General features: G+C 31.0%; 1 protein-coding gene across 1 annotated transcript; it reads left to right on the forward strand.

Annotated features, from left to right (window-relative positions):
- Nucleotides 1–1,516: 1,516 nt before the first annotated feature.
- On the forward strand, nt 1,517–21,448 carry LOC119614796 (V-type proton ATPase 116 kDa subunit a1). The gene is made up of 5 exons (XM_037970904.1): nt 1,517–1,677; nt 18,674–18,813; nt 18,889–20,995; nt 21,061–21,232; nt 21,304–21,448. Exons 2-5 carry the CDS (start codon nt 18,697–18,699, stop codon nt 21,395–21,397), a joined length of 2,490 nt encoding a protein of 829 aa, XP_037826832.1. The 5' UTR covers nt 1,517–1,677; nt 18,674–18,696; the 3' UTR covers nt 21,398–21,448.
- Nucleotides 21,449–21,667: the final 219 nt, after the last annotated feature.

Here is a 21,667-nt window from a genome sequence, read left to right on the forward strand (position 1 = left end):
CAGTAATGGGCGTTAAAGTCATTTTCTGAAGGGGACCTTATAAGAGGGGTAGGGTCATTTAAGAGCCGATCCTCTAAAAATTTGGTAAAGAGATTTAAGCTTGTAAGAAACTTCCTTATGTAGAATTTCATTGCTATACTAGTATTTTTAGGCCAATAATGAATGTTAAAGTCATTTTCTGAAAGGGACCTTATATGGGGGATAGGGTCAATTATGGGCTGATTCTCATAACATTTGGAAGAGACATTTTGACTCATATGAAACATACTTATGTCGAATTCCATCGCTCTACTTGTACTTTTAAAACAGTTATGCCTGTTAAAACTTAGTTCGAGGGTCCACTTGTTTAAGGGCTAACCGAAAACGTGAACCGATATTTCAATACCAAACAAACCTTGCCTATAAGGTATTCTATCTCTTTCCGTTTGGACTCTATCGTGCTTTCAACAGTCATACAGACAGACATGGCTAGATCGTATTAGAATTTAAGAATTTTAGAAGGATCCAGAATATACTTATATACTTTGTGGGTCTATGACCTCCCCGCCACTGAGGGAGGGTATACAAATTTTAACTTTTTTGCAAAATTAAAATTTTTTATTTTTTTCCAATTTGAGTTATTATTATTTTCCTTTTTTGGCTCAAAAGAAGCTTGGATCTTTTCCTTTAAGAGCAGAATTTATTGTTTAACTAATAGAACAAATTTGGATAAAATAGGTTTCAAAAGCTGGGTCACTTGACATGAAATCGAATACCTATTAGATGTTTTGCTAATGTAAGGTAGTATACAAAGAGTCGGTTATAACTGAATATAATTTCGAATGGACACAAACTATTTTTTGGGAAAAATTCAATGAATTTTATATCTCTTAACCTGGTGGTGAAGAAAAGTATTAAAAATCAATTTGGAAATTACTTCGAATGACTTATGAAATTTTTATGCTATTTGGTAAAATTAAAATTCCCTTTTCCCATATAATCATGACATAAAAAACACAAATTTATCAGACAAATGTTAAAAAAAATAACAAATTACCTAAAGAAAACCCAAATGAATTCGAGACATAAAATAATGATAATGTCAATTTGTTAACAAAAAAATTTTAAAGTTCAGTCATAATTTAGCACATGACAAATCATTGTTAATCTTTAAGTGTTTGTAGATTTTTCTTCGTCAGAAAAATAAAAATTATTTCTGTGATAAGAAATTTAACAACAATTAATGATAAAGTAAAATATGTAACAATTGAACAAACACCCAATAGAGTTGGGTCATTGAAATTTCCATTGATAATAATTAACAATTAAACTTTGTTTGTATTTCTTCGTTGTTGTTCTTGTTGTTGCTATTCGATTTGTTTGATAAAAAAAAATATTGGTTTTGCAATTGTTAATGTTACATTACGAAGTGTTTTTTTTTTAATATTTCATACGTTCTAGATTAAAACAATAATTATTATCAAAAAAAAGGAGAAGAAAAATAGAATTGGTGGTATTTATTTCTATTATTTTCCAATTGAAAAAACAGTTTAGATGTTTGCAGGCCAAGTAGCAGGTTGTATCGTTTAACAAATCGTCAAATTAACGTCGAAAAAAAAAAACGAGATATAAACAATAATTACGCTACGGTCGCTGGAAAAGTAAAAAAGTGGTGTTTATTTATTTTAATTATAAACGGTAATTGAAATTGTTATTTAAATTAATTGTTTAAATAATCAAAATTAAATAATGTGTACAATAAAATACAATGGTGCAAACAAAAATAAATTATGTTAACAACTCAATTAAACACGTTCGATACATTCAATGGAAAAAAAGGTGTTAATTAAATTTTAACTCAATACAGGTGGCTGTGAGTCGGCAGCAATCACTAAGATTTATTGATTTCTGTTTAAATATTTATCTCAACAAAAAACAAGATAAAAACTAAATAGATAAAAAAAATATAAAAATGTGGATGAACCGCTTTTTTAAATTTTTTATAGTTAAACAAATTTTAGTAATTATAACAAGTAAGAAATTATAGTCGGGCGAGGCCGACCATATAATACCTTACACCTGTTATAAAAAATGTGATTTAGTTTTCATAATAAAGCATTTAAGTTAATTGTACCTAATTGTCTCAGATATACTTAGGCCATTTATTGTTGAATAAAATTGTGGACATTTAAGTCGAATTTTGAAGGAGGCTATGGTCAAATGGGACCCTATAATTAAACAAGTTAGAGTGCTATATTCGGCTATGCCGAATCTTAAATACCCTCCACCAGCAAGCTACTTTTTATTGAAACCCATTTAACTATCTAATTTTTAGATAACTTGGCAAAATTTTTGTTTCCTTATTGAGGGTACTAACATTTATGCATGTGTCAAACTAATTTTAATTAGGTCGAGAAAAATGTATATTAATATGGGAGCTAAGACAACCTTTGGACCGATCCGGAAGAAAAAATCCGTAGAATGATTTATATGTACAAAATACACATTATGTCGAATTTTATCCCGATAACTTTGATTGTTAATGTGCATTTGAGTAATTTTCGGAAATGGTCCTTATATGGGAGTTGTGACCAATTATCAACCGTTAAGGAAAAAATTTCGTATAATGATTTATATGCCAAAAAAATTCAAGTCGAATTTTACTACAATAGATTTATTAATTAATGAAATATGTGCGTTAAGGTGATTTTCGGAAGTGAACTTTATATGTATAGGAGCTACGACCTTACACAAAACATATTTGTGTCGAATTTTATCAAGATATCTTTATTTGTTAATGAAATATGTGCGTTTAAGTGATTTTTTTGAAGGAGCTATTACCATATATGGAACAATCCGGAAAAAAAAATTGGTAGAATGATTTATATGCTCACAAAACATATTCAAGTCGTACTTTATCCAAATAGCTTTATTATTCAAAGAAATATGTGCGTTTAAGTGATTTTCGTAAGTGGACCCTCTATGGGAGCCTCTCCGGAAAAAATTTCGTAGAGTGATTCATATAAAGACAAAACATATTTGTGTCGAATTTTATCAAGATAACTTTATTTAACAATGAAATATGTATTTTTAAGTGATTTTCGGAAATGGGGTTATATGGGAGCTATGACCAATAATGGACCGATCCGTAAAAAATTTGGTGAAATGATTTGAATGTACACAAAACGTATTTTTGTCGAACTTTATCCCAATAGCTTTAGAATTCAATGAGATATATGTGTTTAAGCGATTTTCGGAAGTGGACCTTATATGGGAGCTATGACCAATTATGGGCCTATCCGGAAAAAATTTAGTGGAATAATTCATATTTATACGAAATATATTTATGTCGAATTTTATCACGATAGCTTTATTTGACAATGAAATATGTATTTTTAAGTGATTTTCGGAAATGGGGTTATATGGGAGCTATGACCAATAATGGACCGATCCGTAACAAAATTAGTAAAATGATTTGTATGTATATATAACATATGTGAGTCGAATTTTATCCCGATATCTTTATAATTCAATGAAATATATGCGTTTAAGTGATTTTCGGAAGTGGACTTTATATGGGAGCTATGAACAATTATGGACCTATCCGGAAAAAATTTCGTAGATTGATTTATATTTAGACTAAACATATTTGTGTCGAATTTCATCAAGATAGCTTTATATGACATGAAATATGAGCTTTTAAATGATTTTCGGAAGTGGGCCTAATATGGGAGCTATGACCAATAATGGACCGATCCGTAACAAAATTAGTAAAATGATTTGTATGTATATATTACATATGTGAGTCGAATTTTATCCCGATATCTTTATAATTCAATGAAATATATGCGTTTAGGTGATTTTCGGAAGTGGACTTTATATGGGTGATTTTCGGAAGTTTACCTTGTATGGGAGCTATGGCCAATTGTGGACCGACTGAGATCTGCGTTGACAGTATGATTTCTGTTCACATTATATTTGCATGTGCAAAATTTTGTGTTGATACCGATATATTTGAGGGAGTTATTAGCGATAAACTAATTTCCGGGAATATATACCTTTGTATGGGGCTATGGGAAATATTGAATCGATTGTAAAGATTTTCAACATAATTAATCACTGCCATGAAAAAATAATGTGTGACAAAATTCATCGAAATATCTTTGGTAGTTTCTGAGAAAACTTCAAAAGAATGATGAAAAAAACGTAATTTTTTTCGAGGTAGTCTGAAATTTTTACTCATAGCTTTTTACGTTGTGAACCGATTTTGCTGATTTTCAATACCAAACTGCTTAAGATAACAATAAATATTTTGGGTGAATTTGGTTGATTTCCTTTGCTTACTTTTAACGTGAGCGTGTTTTACACAGACAGACAGACAGACAGACGGACAGACGGACATAGCTAAATCGACTCAGAATTTCATAAGGACCCAGAATATATATACTTTGTTGGGTCTTAGATGAATATTTCTTGGTGTTACACACGGAACGACAAACTTATATATACCCTCTATCACCACTGATGGTGGTGGAGGGTATAAAAATGCATGAGGGTCATCAAGGCTAGTATAGAACTTGGTTTTGCAGCTTTTTGTCGAGATACGAGTATATTAAAGATAATTATAAACTCAAAAGCCCTATTAGTCCGGTTCAGTTGTATGGGGACTAGGTGAAATAATGGACCGATGTTAACCATTTTCAACAGGCTTCATCTCCGGTGCCATAAAAGATCGTGTGCCAAATTTCATTGTATTACTTTCAAAATTGCGAGCTGTAGTTTGATTACAAGGTTTACAAGCCCTATTCGGAGGTTCAGTTGTATGGGGGCTAAGTGAGATAATGCACCGCTGTTAACCATTTTCAATATACTTCGTTTCTGGTACCATAGAAGATCGTGTGCCAAATTTCATTCAATTATCTTCAAAATTGCGACCTGTAGTTTGATTACAAAGTTTACAAACCCTATTCGGGGGTTCAGTTGTATGGGGGCTAGGTGAAAAAATGGATCGATCATAACCATTTTCAATAGACTTCGTCCCTAGGACAATAGGGCTAAGTGAGATAATGCACCGATGTTAACCATTTTCAATATACTTCGTTTCTGGTACCATATAAGATCATGTACCAAATTTCATTGAATTATCTTAAAAATTGCGACCTGTAGTTTGATTACAATGTTTACATGGACGGACAGACAGACAGACAGACAGACAGACAGACAGACGGACAGACGGACGGACATAGCTAAATCGACTCAGAAAATGATTCTAAGCCGATTGGTATACTTTAAGGCTGGTATAGGAACAATATTATTGTCCGTTACAAACATCAGCACAAACCCAATATACCCTCCCCACTAAAGTGGTGTAGGGTATAAAAAGATATTTTTAACTCACCACCAAAACATGTGAAAATTTTTGGAGCTACTGCCCTAATTTTTGTGGACTTTGTATAAAAAAAATTTTTGTAATTCAATTATTGGAAATATCTGCTATAATTCGCCTTTGCTACATAATGCAGGTGTATGTTATCAGGAATGAAATAATTACAGCTCAGTTGCATATTTGTAAACTGGTGATTTTGAATTATTTTTGGCGGCATACAGACGGACATTTTGTAGATTTTCAGGAGAATGAAATTGTTTGTTTTTTGCACGAAATTGTTCGAATACGTTTAGCACGATTTTTCCATGGTCGTATTTATCGTGAAATCGATGGAAAGATGTATTTTCTCTTTTAAGTTGTATATATGTACATTAGGGTTATAACCAAAATTAGACCCTATCACTACGTGGTAGCCGGTAGTGTTCTAATAACGAACTTTTCACAATCAAGTTTATATGAAATGTAGGTCAAACAATACCACTTGTTTACATTAACAATTTTTGATTTTGTATGTCGGGCCTGTTGATCGAAGTCACGACCTCCGGTCTACTAGATTAGAATACTAATCACTTGCCTACAGGAGTGCACTGGACCATTCTACGAGATGGCGGATTGGAATTTTTAAACTTGGTGGTATTATTGGTATTCAATTCTAACCATAAAACTTAAAAATCGGCCAATTAGAGAAAAAACAAGTTAGAGTGCTATATTCGGCTGAGCCGAATCTTAAATACCCTCCACCAGCAACTTTTGTATTAATACATTTCTAATTAATAAAATATTTGTAGAAATAAGTTTTCTCATGTCTTAAATAGAAAAATCCCAAGATTTAAACTGCATAAATCTACTACAATTCCAAGATTTATTGAACATTAGAAACGCCACTTTCATTTAAATTTTTATAGCGCCCTAAGATATGCTTTAGCGATATCTCGTATTTGCATCTTAAATCTTTCACCTGTGTGTGAAAGATTTAAGGATTTTAAAAATACATACATATATATAATTTTGTTCTACACAAATTGATTATGCAAGTAGTTAAATACGGTTAAAGCGCTTTTAGGGGCAGGACCTAGTATGAGAGATATGACCAAATATAGACCGATCGTGAAAAATTTTTGAAATAGCATTAAGTGCTTTTTGCATTACAAAATAGTATTTATGAACAAAAATAGTATTTATTTATATCATTATTTGGTAATGAGTTATGTGCCTTTAAGTGTTTTTCTGAAAGGGACCTTGTATGGGAGCTATGATCAATTATGGATCGATAGGAAAACAATTTCACAGTAATATTTCTCTGTATATAAGCAATATTTTTGTCAAACTTTATATGGATATCTTAATTTAGTAATGAGTTATGTGCGTTTAAGTGATTTTCGGGAGGGGACCTTGTATGGGAGCTATGACCAGTCATGTAATATTTCTGTGCATATGAGTAATATTTGTACCATATGGGTATCTTAATTACGTAATGAGTTATGCGCGTATAAGTGATTTTCGGGAGGGAACCTTGTATGGGAGCTATGACCAATTATGGACCGATCCATAAAATTTTTCCTCTGAAAGAATTCTATTGATATAAGATTTCAATTTGTAAAATTTTGTGAAGATATCGACATTGTGGCGGAAGTTATTAACAAAAAACCCATTTTCCGGGAATATGTACTTTTGTATGGGAGGTATATGAAATTGTGGACCGATTCTGGCAATTTTCAGCAGGGTCAAGATCTTGTGCAGAAACGAATGTGTGGTGATTTCCATGGAATTATCTTGCATAGTTTTCGAGAAAACTACATCAGAATGTGTAAAAAATGCTTATTTTTTTCCGAGGTTGTTTTAAATTTTGATTCATAACTTTTCCCGGTGTAAACCGATTTTGCCCATTTGAAATACCAAACAACTTAGGAAAATGAAGAACATTTTGGGTGAATTTGGTTAAGCTCTATTGCTTCGTTTTATCGTGAGCGTGTTTTACACAGACAGACGGACAGACGGACATAGCTAAATCGACTCAGAATTTGATAAGGACCCAGAATATATATACTTTGTTGGGTCTCAGATGAATATTTCTTGGTGTTACACACGGAATGACAAAGTTATATATACCCTCTATCACCGCTGATGGTGGTGGAGGGTATAAAAAGCTGAGGGTATATTGTTTATGTCGTTCCGTTTGTAACACATCGAAATATTTTTATAAGATCCTGAAAAGCCGATCTAATTATGTCCATCCGTCTGTTGAAAACACGATAGGTATTGGAAATGGGCAAGATCGGTCGACGATTTCACGTGGCCCTCCGGTATACAGTTCAAACATTCACAACTGACTTAAAACAAGTTAAAGTGCTATATTCGGCTATGCCGAATCTTAAATACCCTCCACCATCAAGCTACTTTTTATTGAAACCCATTTAACTATCTAATTTTTAGATAACTTGGCAAAATTTTTGTTTCCTTATTGAGGGTACTAACATTTATGCATGTGTCAAACTAATTTTAATTAGGTCGAGAAAAATGTATATTAATATGGAAGCTAAGACAACCTATGGACCGATCCGGAAGAAAAAATCCGTAGAATGATTTATATATACAAAATACATATTTATGTCGAATTTTATCCCGATAACTTTGATTGTTAATGTGCATTTGAGTAATTTTCGGAAATGGTCCTTATATGGGAGTTGTGACCAATTATCAACCGTTAAGGAAAAAATTTCGTATAATGATTTATATGCCAAAAAAATTCAAGTCGAATTTTACTACAATAGATTTATTAATTAATGAAATATGTGCGTTAAGGTGATTTTCGGAAGTGAACTTTATATGTATAGGAGCTACGACCTTACACAAAACATATTTGTGTCGAATTTTATCAAGATATCTTTATTTGTTAATGAAATATGTGCGTTTAAGTGATTTTTTTGAAGGAGCTATTACCATATATGGAACAATCCGGAAAAAAAAATTGGTAGAATGATTTATATGCTCACAAAACATATTCAAGTCGTACTTTATCCAAATAGCTTTATTATTCAAAGAAATATGTGCGTTTAAGTGATTTTCGTAAGTGGACCCTCTATGGGAGCCTCTCCGGAAAAAATTTCGTAGAGTGATTCATATAAAGACAAAACATATTTGTGTCGAATTTTATCAAGATAACTTTATTTGACAATGAAATATGTATTTTTAAGTGATTTTCGGAAATGGGGTTATATGGGAGCTATGACCAATAATGGACCGATCCGTAAAAAATTTGGTGAAATGATTTGAATGTACACAAAACGTATTTTTGTCGAACTTTATCCCAATAGCTTTAGAATTCAATGAGATATATGTGTTTAAGCGATTTTCGGAAGTGGACCTTATATGGGAGCTATGACCAATTATGGGCCTATCCGGAAAAAATTTAGTGGAATAATTCATATTTATACGAAATATATTTATGTCGAATTTTATCACGATAGATTTATTTGACAATGAAATATGTATTTTTAAGTGATTTTCGGAAATGGGGTTATATGGGAGCTATGACCAATAATGGACCGATCCGTAACAAAATTAGTAAAATGATTTGTATGTATACAAAACATATTTGTGTCGAATTTTATCCCGATATCTTTATAATTCAATGAAATATATGCGTTTAAGTGATTTTCGGAAGTGGACTTTATATGGGAGCTATGACCAATTATGGACCTATCCGGAAAAAATTTCGTAGAGTGATTTATATTTAGACTAAACATATTTGTGTCGAATTTCATCAAGATAGCTTTATATGACAATGAAATATGAGCTTTTAAATGATTTTCGGAAGTGGGCCTTATATGGGAGCTATGACCAATAATGGACCGATCCGTAACAAAACTAGTAAAATGATTTGTATGTATACATAACATATGTGAGTCGAATTTTATCCCGATATCTTTATAATTCAATGAAATATATGCGTTTAAGTGATTTTCGGAAGTGGACTTTATATGGGAGTTATGACCAATTATGGACCTATCCGGAAAAAATTTCGTAGAGTGATTTATATTTACACTAAACATATTTGTGTCGAATTTCATCAAGATAGCTTTATATGACAATGAAATATGAGCTTTTAAATGATTTTCGGAAGTGGGCCTTATATGGGAGCTATGACCAATAATGGACCGATCCGTAAAACCTTTCGTAGAATGATTTGTATGTACACAAAACATGTTTAACTTGAATTTTATCACAATAGCTTTATTCATCAATGAAATATGTGCGTTTAGGTGATTTTCGGAAGTGGACCTTGTATGGGAGCTATGGCCAATTGTGGACCGACTGAGATCTGCGTTGACAGTATGATTTCTGTTCACATTATATTTGCATGTGCAAAATTTTGTGTTGATACCGATATATTTGAGGGAGTTATTAGCGATAAACTAACTTCCGGGAATATATACCTTTGTATGGGTGCTATGGGAAATATTGAATCGATTGTAAAGATTTTCAACATAATTAATCACTGCCATGAAAAAATAATGTGTGACAAAATTCATCGAAATATCTTTGGTAGTTTCTGAGAAAACTTCAAAAGAATGATGAAAAAAACGTAATTTTTTTCGAGGTAGTCTGAAATTTTTACTCATAGCTTTTTACGTTGTGAACCGATTTTGCTGATTTTTAATACCAAACTGCTTAGGATAACGATAAATATTTTGGGTGAATTTGGTTGATTTCCTTTGCTTAGTTTTAACGTGAGCGTGTTTTACACAGACAGACAGACAGACGGACAGACGGACATAGCTAAATCGACTCAGAATTTCATAAGGACCCAGAATATATATACTTTGTTGGGTCTTAGATGAATATTTCTTGGTGTTACACACGGAACGACAAACTTATATATACCCTCTATCACCACTGATGGTGGTGGAGGGTATAAAAAATTCGACATAAGCAAACTTTATAGTTAAAGAAATCTCTACAAAATATTATGGATATAGGTCCATAATATACTCTACCCCTCAAAAAAGGTCTCCTTGAGAAAATGTCCTTAACTCTCATTATTGGTTCAAAAATACTATCTTAGCAATGATATTCAAAATATAAATGTTTTGTGGGAACCAAAATCTATCTATCAAACGTTTTGAGGATCGGTCCATAATTGAGCATATCTCCCATAATAGGCCTCTTCAGGTATAAAAATAACAGAATATTAATAAAATTTTACATAAACAAGTTGTATATTAACCGAAATATCTCAGCCAATTTTTATAGGGCCCCCTTCATAAAATGTCTCAAATACTTATATCTGGATTAAAAATGCCCATGTAATGATGAAATTGGCCACAAAAAAGTTCTTTAGGAAATGAAACCTACATATATTTATGAAACCTAATTGTGGTAATGAGGATCGGTCCATTTACGTTAACCCCCATATTAACCATCTAACAGAAAATCAGTTTATAGTTAAAAAATCATTCCAAAAATTGACCATTAGGATGGAATTTTGAAGAGCTGGGTCCACATCGAAGGCCTTATTCAGAAAATCGCCTAAACGTTCATAGTAATCTAATGAAGTCTTTTATACGGATGTCAAAGTTGACCAGATAGATATATGAATTTTAGTATTTGATTAATATGGAAGATGCCACGCCCACTAATGTGAGTGGCCAATATTTTTAAGCGTTACAAACATAGGCTACAACTCATAATATCCTCTCCGCTATAGTGTTATAGGGTATAATAAAACGTTTTAGTAGAGAAAGAAAATAGATGAACAAGGTATACGTGCAGTTGTTTAGTTTTTCATTGTTTCGGCTCCAGAGCTGTTAGTATTTTGTCAACATTTATTGTTAAAAACATATGATCATTTGATATGATAAGTTTAAAACTCAATCTTATCATAAAAGTGACATTCAAGAACACTTAAGAACTACTTATTTTCAAAACAAAGGAAAATTTTTATTAGAACAACTGTGGCTAAATAAACTTTTTTCAGTTAGTTTTAAATAATGAACTATGCAAATACTATTTATGTCTGTATACTTGGTAATTTTGATATGAATTCGAGTAAAACCGATATGTTTGTTATGGAAATTAAGATTATGGTGGCAAAAGAATTTTGCTTAGTAACAATTATGGCATAAAGTTTTGATTAAAACAATTAATAATACAAAAGTGTTTTAACAATAAAAATTACTGTTATCATTAGTAGAAGTATTTAGTCCATATTAAATTTGTTTGTGTCAGATTTACCTCTTTATGTCTGGATTCTATAGTACTTTCAGAAAACATTCAAGAGGACAGGCATTACATGATTGTCTTAGAATTTAATAATGATCCAAAATTTATATACCTTTGAAAGTCTACGACCAATATTTTTTATGACTACCAAAGGTACGTTCACACCTTTCAAATATTTGACGAAAAAGACATAACCACAAACATATTCAAGTCGTACTTTATACCGATAGCTTTATTATTCAAAGAAATATATGCGTTTAAGTGATTTTCGTAAGTGCACCCTCTCCGGAAAAAATTTCGTAGAGTGATTCATATAAAGACTAAACATATTTGTGTCGAATTTTATCAATATAACTTTATTTGACATGTGACAAGTGATTTTCGGAAGTGGACCTTATATGGGAGCTATGACCAATAATGAACCGATCGGGGAAAAAAGTTGTAGAATGATTTACATGTACACAAAACATATTTAAATCGAATTTTATAGCTTTAGAATTTAATGAAATATATGCGTTTAAGTGATTTTCGGAAGTTGACCTTATATGAGAGCTATGACCAATTATGAGCCTATTCGGAAAAAATTTCGTAGAGTGATTCTTATTTAGACTAAACATATTTGTGTCGAATTTTATTAAGATAGTTTTATTTGACAATGAAATATGTGCTTTAAAGTGATTTTCGGAAGTAGGCCTTATATGGCAGCTATGACCAATAATGGACCGATCCGTAAAAAATTTAGTGAAATGATTTGAATGTACACAAAATATATTTATGTCGAATTTTATCAAGATAGCTTTATTTGACAATGAATTATGTGTTTTTAAGTGATTTTCGGAAGTGTGCCTTATATGGGAGCTATGACAAAAATGGACCGATCAGTAAAAAATTTGGTAGAATGATTTGTATGTATACAAAACATGTTTGTGTCGAATTTTATCCTGATAGCTTTAAAAAGCAATGAAATAAATGCGTTTAAGTGATTTTCGGAAGTGGACCTTATATGGGAGCGATGACCAATTATATAAACATATTTGTGTCGAATTTTATCAAGATAGCTTTATTTGACAATGAAATATGAGCTTTTAAATGATTTTCGGAAGTGGACCTTATATGGGAGCTATGACCAATAATGGATCGATCCGTAAAAAATTTGGTAGAATGATTTGTATGTACACAAAACATATCGAGGGACTATATTCAATAGTCTCTATCTAAAATAATACAAGTTTTCAGGAGAGCAAAAAAACTGTTTATTTCGCTAGTTCGTGAAGATTTTTTAATTTTTTCTTTTACAATATATTTTTACGACCATATTCTAAACCATTATATAAAAAGAATTTTAATTTTTGCATTATTTACAAAATTATTCACAAATTTATATCAGATAGAGCTTATTTTTCTACGAAAATGTTCATTCAACCAACAGATAGAGAGTTTTTCATGGAAACATAAAATTTTTATTTGAATTAAAATCAATAAATATTATATTTTATACAATTTAATGGAGGAAAAGAAACCAAATTGTTGAAAAAGCAACAGATTATAATGTTTTGGTCCAAAATCAATGTTATATGGTTAAACACGACAATAAAATTGATTTAATTAGTATCATAATGAGCGATATCTCAAAAACTATTAGACCGATTTTAAATATTTTGACGGATTTGTGTTCAGCATGTCCAAATTATTAAGAAGACTTGTTTTGCAACAGAAAATTATCCAAAGGGATCAAGTTTGAAGCAATTTTTGGATAAGATAGAGAGTTTTGCATTCAGAATTTTTCTTTTTTTAAGATAGAGAAATTTAAAAAATGCTATAAAATTGCCAAAAAATATTTTTTTTTTCTTTTAAATTTATATCACTGATGCGCGATAGTTTGCTGAATATTTTGCCATCAAAATCTCGTTTTCATAAAAATGAGAGATAGCGACTATTGAATATAGTCCCACGATATTCAAATCGAATTTTACCACAATAGCCTTATGCATCAATGAAATATGTGCGTTTAGGTGATTTTCGGACGTGGATCTATGACCAATTGTGGACCGACTGAGATCTACGTCGATAGTATGATTTCTGTTCATATTGTATTTGCCTATACAAAATTTTGTGTTAATACCGATATATTTAAGGGAAAAACCAGTTTCCGGGAATATATACCTTTGTATGGGGGTTATGGGAAATATTGGATCGATTGTAAAGATTTTGATCATAATTGATCACTGCCTTGAAAGAATAATGTGTGACAAAATTCATCGAAATATCTTTGGTAGTTTCTGAGAAAACTTCAAAAGAGTTTAGAAAAAAAAACGTATTTTTTCGAGGTAGTCTGAAATTTTTACTTATAACTTTTTACGTGGTGAACCGATTTTGCTGATTTTCAATACCAAACTGCTTAGGATAATAATAAATATTTTGGATGAATTTGGTTTATTTCCTTTGCTTGGTTTTAACGTGAGCGTGTTTTACACAGACAGACAAACGGACATAGCTAAATCGACTCAGAATTTCATAAGGACTCAGAATATATATACTTTATTGGGTCTAGAATGAATATTTCTTGGTGTTACACATGAAACGACAAACTTATATATACCCTCTATCACCACTGAGGGTTTAAAAAAAGTAAAAATGTTGATTTTTTAGGGGTCACATTATTTTGATCAAATGCTAGTGAACATATCTTAACAAAATAACTTTCTTAGAATATGTTGTTAATGAAAAACAAAATATATTTTAAATTTGATAAAGTACAAAATAATTTCGTTGAACTAGTTGGGTTCCATTGAAAAAAAAAAAAAAAAAACATAACCCAATATTTATTTATAAAATTTGTTAGTCTCAAAATTTATTACGTCCACGAGTTTTGTGTACTAAAATAACTTATTATTTATTTTACTTATAAAACAAATTTATTACTCTATAGATTTTTTTACTCATATAAATCTCATACATAATGTAAAATTTATTAAATTGTTTACCACCATTAAATGCTCATAAAAATGCATTTTTCGAAAAATGTTTACTTCATTTGTTAGACAAAAACAACAACAATACACTAAAGATTTTATTAATCCTTATCTTAATGATTAGACAATTATCGGAATTGGTAAGGTTTAAAAAAAAAACGATAACGATAACATTATCATAATTGATTATTTCGATTGTATATCAAAGTCAAATATATTAAGTGACGTAAAGCACGTGATTGATCATGTGAGAGAGCAAGAGCAAATTTAAACGTAAATTTCTATCTCAATTTATATACAAATACACTAAGAGATACTAAGTCTACAATTTAACAGCAATTAAGCGTAAAACATTTTATAATAATTATTATGATTATTAAAAAGAATTAATTAATTATATGATTGATTAAATTTATAAATTGTCTAGTTGTTGAATATAATTGATAACGTGGAACGAAAATTTTTATTATAACAAATTTTACTAAAATTTTCTCACCATTTGTCATTATTTTAATTCTAGTTAAGACCCTTAATATGCTCCTATTTAAGTTGTCAAATTAAAAGAATTTCAATACAATTAAAGGAATATTTAAATACTTGGGTGATATTATGAATAAATAGAAATAAATATTTAAAAGATATTATAAATTATTTTTAAAATGTTTCTCAATCATTAGAAATATATTAAATGTCGATTCTTTTATTTAAGCTTACAAATACTTCAACTACTATCAAGAAAGATTATAATGAAAATAGAACAAACGATAAATTGTAGTTGTTCATAGGCGACTTTATGATGTGCTATAATCCATCTCAGAATATTTAAAGTGATTTTAGAAAGCAATAGATTTGGAGAATAGGAAGTAATATGGTTCTTATAGATTATTGTATCACACTTCCAATGTCTTTTTCTGTGTGACCATTACATATTAAAATTTTTTCTACATTATCGTGGATTATGTAATAATATCTACTAAATACTTTAACTAACTTTGGACGGAGGTTTTTATACCCTACACCAATATAGTGAGGAGGGTATTCTGCGTTTGTGCTAATGTTTGTAATACCCAAAAATGTTGGTCCTACACCCACCTTAAAGTATGTCTTTCTCAGTCGATTTAGTTATTTCAGTCTGTCCGTCCGTCTGTCTGTTGACCCTATAAAGTATCCCTATTGATAGCTAAGTCGTTTAAGCCATATCCGTCTGTCTTTCAGTCTGTCCGTCCGTCTGTCTATTGATCCTATAAAGTATCCCTATTGATAGCTAAGTCGTTTAAGCCTTATCCGTCTGTCTAAATGTCTATTGAAATCAATTTTATGAAGACCTCAGATATCTTTGGGATTCGAAAAATTTCCAATTTCAAATCATCAAAATTTCGGGACAACCTCTGAAAATTTCGTAAAAAATATGATTATTAACTGGAAACAACAATAATGTTTAGCATATGGGTCTACTTTTGTTACATCAGGTCACGCACCATTAACTGCCTATATCTAGAGTAAATATTTATATATATTTAAATTATTTATATTTTTATGTAGAGCTCTAATAGTTCTATACATATGATACAGAAAGGACCAATCAAAAGGAATGGTCCTAAGATATTGTCAATTAAACTGCGTGATGTGACAAAACATATATTTTTCGGTGGAAATGCCCATATGGTTTTTATCCACCATCAAAAAAGATGGGGGTATATTGTTTTTGTATATATATTGTGGTCCTAGATTCTGATTAGATTCAGAGAGGAGCTAGCCATGTCCGTCCGTCTGTCTGTTGAAATCACGATAGGGACCACACGAGAGGAGCTAAACAGTTAAAATTTTTCTAAATAAATATTCTATATTAATAAGGTTTGTTTGGTGTTGAAAACAGACAAAATCGGTCCACGTTTTCGTATAGCCCCCATACAAGTGGCCCCCCGGAAAACAGTTTTAACAGTATTAACTGGTTTAAAAATACCAGTATAACTATGAAATTGTACATAAATAACACTTTTGTGAACGTAAATCTCTTAACCAAAATCTATGAGGATTGGTCCACAATTGACCCTATTCCCCATATAAGGTCACCTTCAGAAAATGTCGTTAGCGTTCATTACTGGCTCAGAAATGCGAGTACAGCGATGAAATTCGATATAAACAAGTTTTGTATGCGTTATAATTTCTCTACTAACTTTTGTGAGGATCGGATCGGATTATTGACCCTACCCCCCATATAAGGTCCCGTTCAGAAATTTACTTTAACGCTCATTACCGGCTAAGAAATGAGATCACAGCGATGAATTCGGCATAAACTAGTTTTATATGGGCCAAAATCTCTCTACCAACTTTTGTGAGGATTTGTCTATATTTGACCTTTTCCCCCGTATAAATTCCCCTTCAGAAAATGAGCGGTAACATTACTAGCTTAAAAATACGATTACAACGATGAAATTCAACATAAACAAGTTTTGTAGGAACCAAAATCTTTCAACCAAATTTTCTGAAGATCGGTCAATAATTGACCCCACTATATTCAGATTCCGCATGTTTTTTATAGCAATTTAGGAATGAAATGCAGATTAACAGAGACTATTTGTAGAACAATTCCTCTACCTTGCTGGCCCTATATTAGCCCAATCAGACTTTAAGAAGTAATATATACATTTTTGCAACTACCAGTAATATTTCAATGTGTTGCAAATGGAATGATAAAATATATATAAATATATTTATAGTTACAGCTCATTGTTTATAGTGAACACTAAAGCAAACAATACTAAAGTGGAAAATATAGCTGGTTTAGACCGATCATGTGATACTCTATAATAGCATTAATATAAAGTGTCTTTTGAAAATTTATACTAAAATTTATAGCATCAAATTTTAAGTAAAATAAAAAATTATATTAGTCACGTGAAACTCAAGCATTCAGTATATAAAACTCGAATTACTATATAATAAAGTGTAGTTCTTTGTAAAGAAAAAATATAGACTATAGAAATACTAAACACACTTAAAGCGTAAAATACTTTAAATACAATTTTCAAGTGTTCGTATCTTATCTTTTGCCATTCATCACTTTGTATGATTATTATACAAAATACAATTACTGAGACTGTTTGAATACAGAAACACTAACAAATGCATAGCATTCAAAATAATCAATGTTCACATTATTTTTATCTATAACTGAAGTACCGTATATATTTATAATAAAAATAGTTATTGATAATATCATTTTTAATGAATGTGTATATTTAATTTAGTTTTATTTACTCTGGTATTGATTGTGGTCTATTTTTACTGGCTGTTGAGTTATAAATTTGTTTACCAATCAGACAACATACATAATTTGTTACCATAGTTTAATGATTTATTAGATTTATGCTTAATTGTATTATACATATATCGATATATATGGGAAAATCAGGTAGAACTAAATATCTGTAATGTTAGAAAAAGTTATTAATTTTTTTTTTTAGAAAACATGCTTGTCACATTCTATTAACATAGGCTTGGGTGGTAATCATTACAATTTTAATTACAATTACATTTGAAGCAATTGTAATTGAAGCTTAACCAATTACAATTACTTGTAATTCTAATTTACCATTTACAATTATTCATAATTACAATTGAAGCTTTACCATTTACAATTACTTGTAATTCTAATTTGCCAATTACAATTATTCTTAATTGTAATTGAAGTAATTGTAATTGAACTTTAGTCAATTTAATTACTTTTAATTGTAATTGAAGAATTTCTAATTACAATTACTTCTAATTGTGAATTTTTGTTCTTAATATTACAAGTAATTTTTAGTTAGTAATACCTAGATTACAATTACAAGTAATTGTAATTGGCAAAACTACAATTACAAGTAATTGTAATTGGCAAAACTACAATTACAAGCAATTGTAAATGGTCATTGGTCAATTATACATTAGAAGCAATTGTAATTGATTATTAGTTCAATTACACATTACAAGTAATTGTAATTTGTTATTGTTCAATTACATATTACAAGTAATTGTAATTGATCACGTAATTAATAACTTTATATCATTCAAATATCAAACTATAAACTATTCTATACTAAAATTCTTATAAATTATTCTGATTTTTTAGTTTAATTAATAAACACCAGCAACATGGGTGACATGTTCCGAAGTGAAGAAATGGCCCTGTGCCAAATGTTTATACAACCTGAAGCTGCCTATGCATCTGTAGCCGAATTGGGTGAAAGAGGATGTGTACAGTTTCGCGATGTAAGTTAAGCTACAATTTACAAGCAACTATTTTCGCATAATTAATTTGTATACAAAAAATTCTAAAACTTTCAGCTAAATGGCGAAGTAAACGCTTTTCAACGAAAATTCGTCTCGGAGGTACGTCGTTGCGATGAATTGGAACGTAGAATACGTTATATTGAAAACGAATTGCGCAAGGATGAGATTGCTTTGCCAGCTCTGAATGAGGACGATGAGCCTGCAGCACCGAACCCGCGTGAAATTATTGATTTGGAAGCTAAATTGGAATCAATCGAAACTGAGTTGAGAGAACTTAGCCATAATGCTGTTAACTTGGATACAAATTTCTTGGATATGACAGAATTGAAACAGGTTTTGGAGAATACAGTTGGTTTCTTTTCGGATCAAGAAATCTTGAATTTAGATACCAATCGTTATATTGATCCTTTGGAGCCAACAAATCAAACCAGAGGTCAATTGGGCTTCGTAGCTGGTGTTATTAAGCTAGAAAAGTTCTTCGCTTTTGAACGTATGTTATGGCGCATTGGTCGCGGTAATATTTTCATTAAACGCAGTGATTTAAGTGGCATGGTAAAGGATCCCGAAACTGGACATCCTGTTCTAAAGACAGTATTCGTAGCTTTCTTCCAAGGTGAACAGTTAAAACAAAGAATTAAGAAAATATGTCAAGCTTTCCATGCTTCGGTCTATCCTTGCCCCAGTGCTCACAATGAGCGCGAAGAAATGATCAAAGATGTATGCACACGATTGGAAGATTTGAAGACGGTCTTGAATAGTACGGCTGATCATCGTAATCGTGTATTGGTGGCTGCAGCTCGCAATGTACCCACTTGGAGTATTATGATTAAGAAAATGAAGGCTATTTATCATACTCTGAATATGTTCAATATGGATGTTAGTAACAAGTGTTTAATTGGTGAAGGTTGGGTACCCACCAAAGATTTGCCTGTGGTACAGAATGCTTTGGCATTGGGCTCAAAATCTGTTGAAAGTACTATTCCATCTTTCTTGAATGTAATTGAGTCTAATGAACAGCCTCCAACATTTACTAGAACTAACAAATTTACCAATGGCTTTCAAAATTTGATTGATTCCTATGGTGTGGCTTCGTATAGGGAAGTCAATCCAGCTTTGTATACTTGCATCACTTTTCCCTTCTTATTTGCTGTGATGTTTGGCGATTTGGGTCATGGCTTTATTTTGTTCTTGTTTGCTTTATATATGGTGCTAAAAGAGAATACTCTACGTAAAATCAAAGGTGAAATCTTTAATATATTCTTTGGCGGCCGTTATATTATACTATTGATGGGTCTGTTCTCCATGTACACTGGATTCATTTACAATGATGTATTCTCCAAATCAATGAACATTTTCGGTTCCAGTTGGCGTGTGCGTTATAACACTACCACCGTACTGACAAATAATTTCTTACAAATGAATCCCGAATACCATGTTAGTGGTGTCTATCCTCTTGGTTTGGATCCCATTTGGCAATTAGCAGATAATAAGATTATTTTCCTAAATACCTATAAAATGAAACTGTCCATTATCTTTGGTGTTATTCACATGATTTTTGGAGTTATCATGTCCCTAATCAATTATTCCTACTTCAAAAAGACTGTTAATATTTTCATGGACTTTATACCACAGATTGTTTTCCTAACATTACTTTTCGGTTATATGGTATTCATGATGTTCTTTAAATTTGTCAGATATTCAGCAGTCACTGATGAACAAGCTTTAACTCCAGGATGTGCTCCATCTATATTGATTCTTTTCATTAACATGATGTTGTTTAAAAGTCAGGCTCCCTTAGATGGTTGCAAGGAATTTATGTTTGAAGGTCAGGATATAGTGCAAATGGTATTTGTTATTATTGCTGTTATTTGCATACCTTGGATGCTGTTGGGTAAACCTTTCTACTATATGTGTAAACGTAAGGCTGCTGCAGCCTCTGCTGTTCATGCAAATGGTGACATAGAAATGAACGGTGATGTACAAGCTAAGCCCTCAACATCTACTGAAGCTGCTGGCGGTCATGGAGGACATGATCATGAAAATGAACCTATGAGTGAAATATTTATACAACAAGCCATTCATACCATTGAGTACGTGTTGAGTACAATTTCTCATACAGCCTCATATTTGCGTTTGTGGGCTTTGTCATTGGCTCATGCCCGTAAGTATTTAAAACATTTTAAACTTTCTTAAATAAATCTTTATGCTAAATTTGTATGTTTTCAGAATTATCTGAAGTTTTATGGAATATGGTCATGCATATGGGCTTAATAGTAAACCATTATGTTGGAGCTGTAATGCTTTTCCTTATTTTCGCTTTTTGGGCTGTATTAACAATTGGTATTTTGGTATTAATTGAAGGTCTTTCTGCATTCTTGCATACTTTACGTTTGCACTGGTAAGTAGTTGTTAAAATGGTTTAAACTAAATTTGTGTTACAATTTCATTTTTCTTCTATTTTTCTAATAGGGTCGAATTCATGAGCAAATTTTATGAAGGTTTGGGATATGCCTTCCAGCCATTTAGTTTCAAAGCTATTTTAAATGGTAGCGAAGAAGCTTAAAATTATATGTATATTTTATGTAAACATCTAAATAAACGAAATTTAACGATATACAATAATTCTACTTAATTAGAGAAATATTTATTTTAATATTCAGTAATAATCGGTACAATTCCAGAAATCTATACACATTTTGAATCCAATAAGATCTTACTATTTTGGCAATAAAGATTTTTTAAAGATATTGGTGTTAATATCAATACCATCTTGGGGAATTCCAACTACGTTTTTTATACCCACCATCAAAAAAGATGGGGGGTATATTATTTT

Source organism: Lucilia sericata, unplaced genomic scaffold (genome assembly GCF_015586225.1).
Source record: "Lucilia sericata isolate MDLA Ls3-8-SP2 unplaced genomic scaffold, ASM1558622v1 Contig000044F_arrow, whole genome shotgun sequence".
Classification (NCBI taxonomy): Eukaryota; Metazoa; Arthropoda; class Insecta; order Diptera; family Calliphoridae; genus Lucilia; species Lucilia sericata.

Coding starts and splice junctions, on each gene's coding strand:
- LOC119614796 (XM_037970904.1), top strand. CDS start 18,697: ATGGGTGACATGTTCCGAAGTGAAGAAATGGCCCTGTGCCAAATGTTT. Junction 20,996..21,060: donor TTTGTCATTGGCTCATGCCC/GTAAGTATTTAA, acceptor GTATGTTTTCAG/AATTATCTGAAGTTTTATGG. Junction 21,233..21,303: donor CATACTTTACGTTTGCACTG/GTAAGTAGTTGT, acceptor TTTTTCTAATAG/GGTCGAATTCATGAGCAAAT.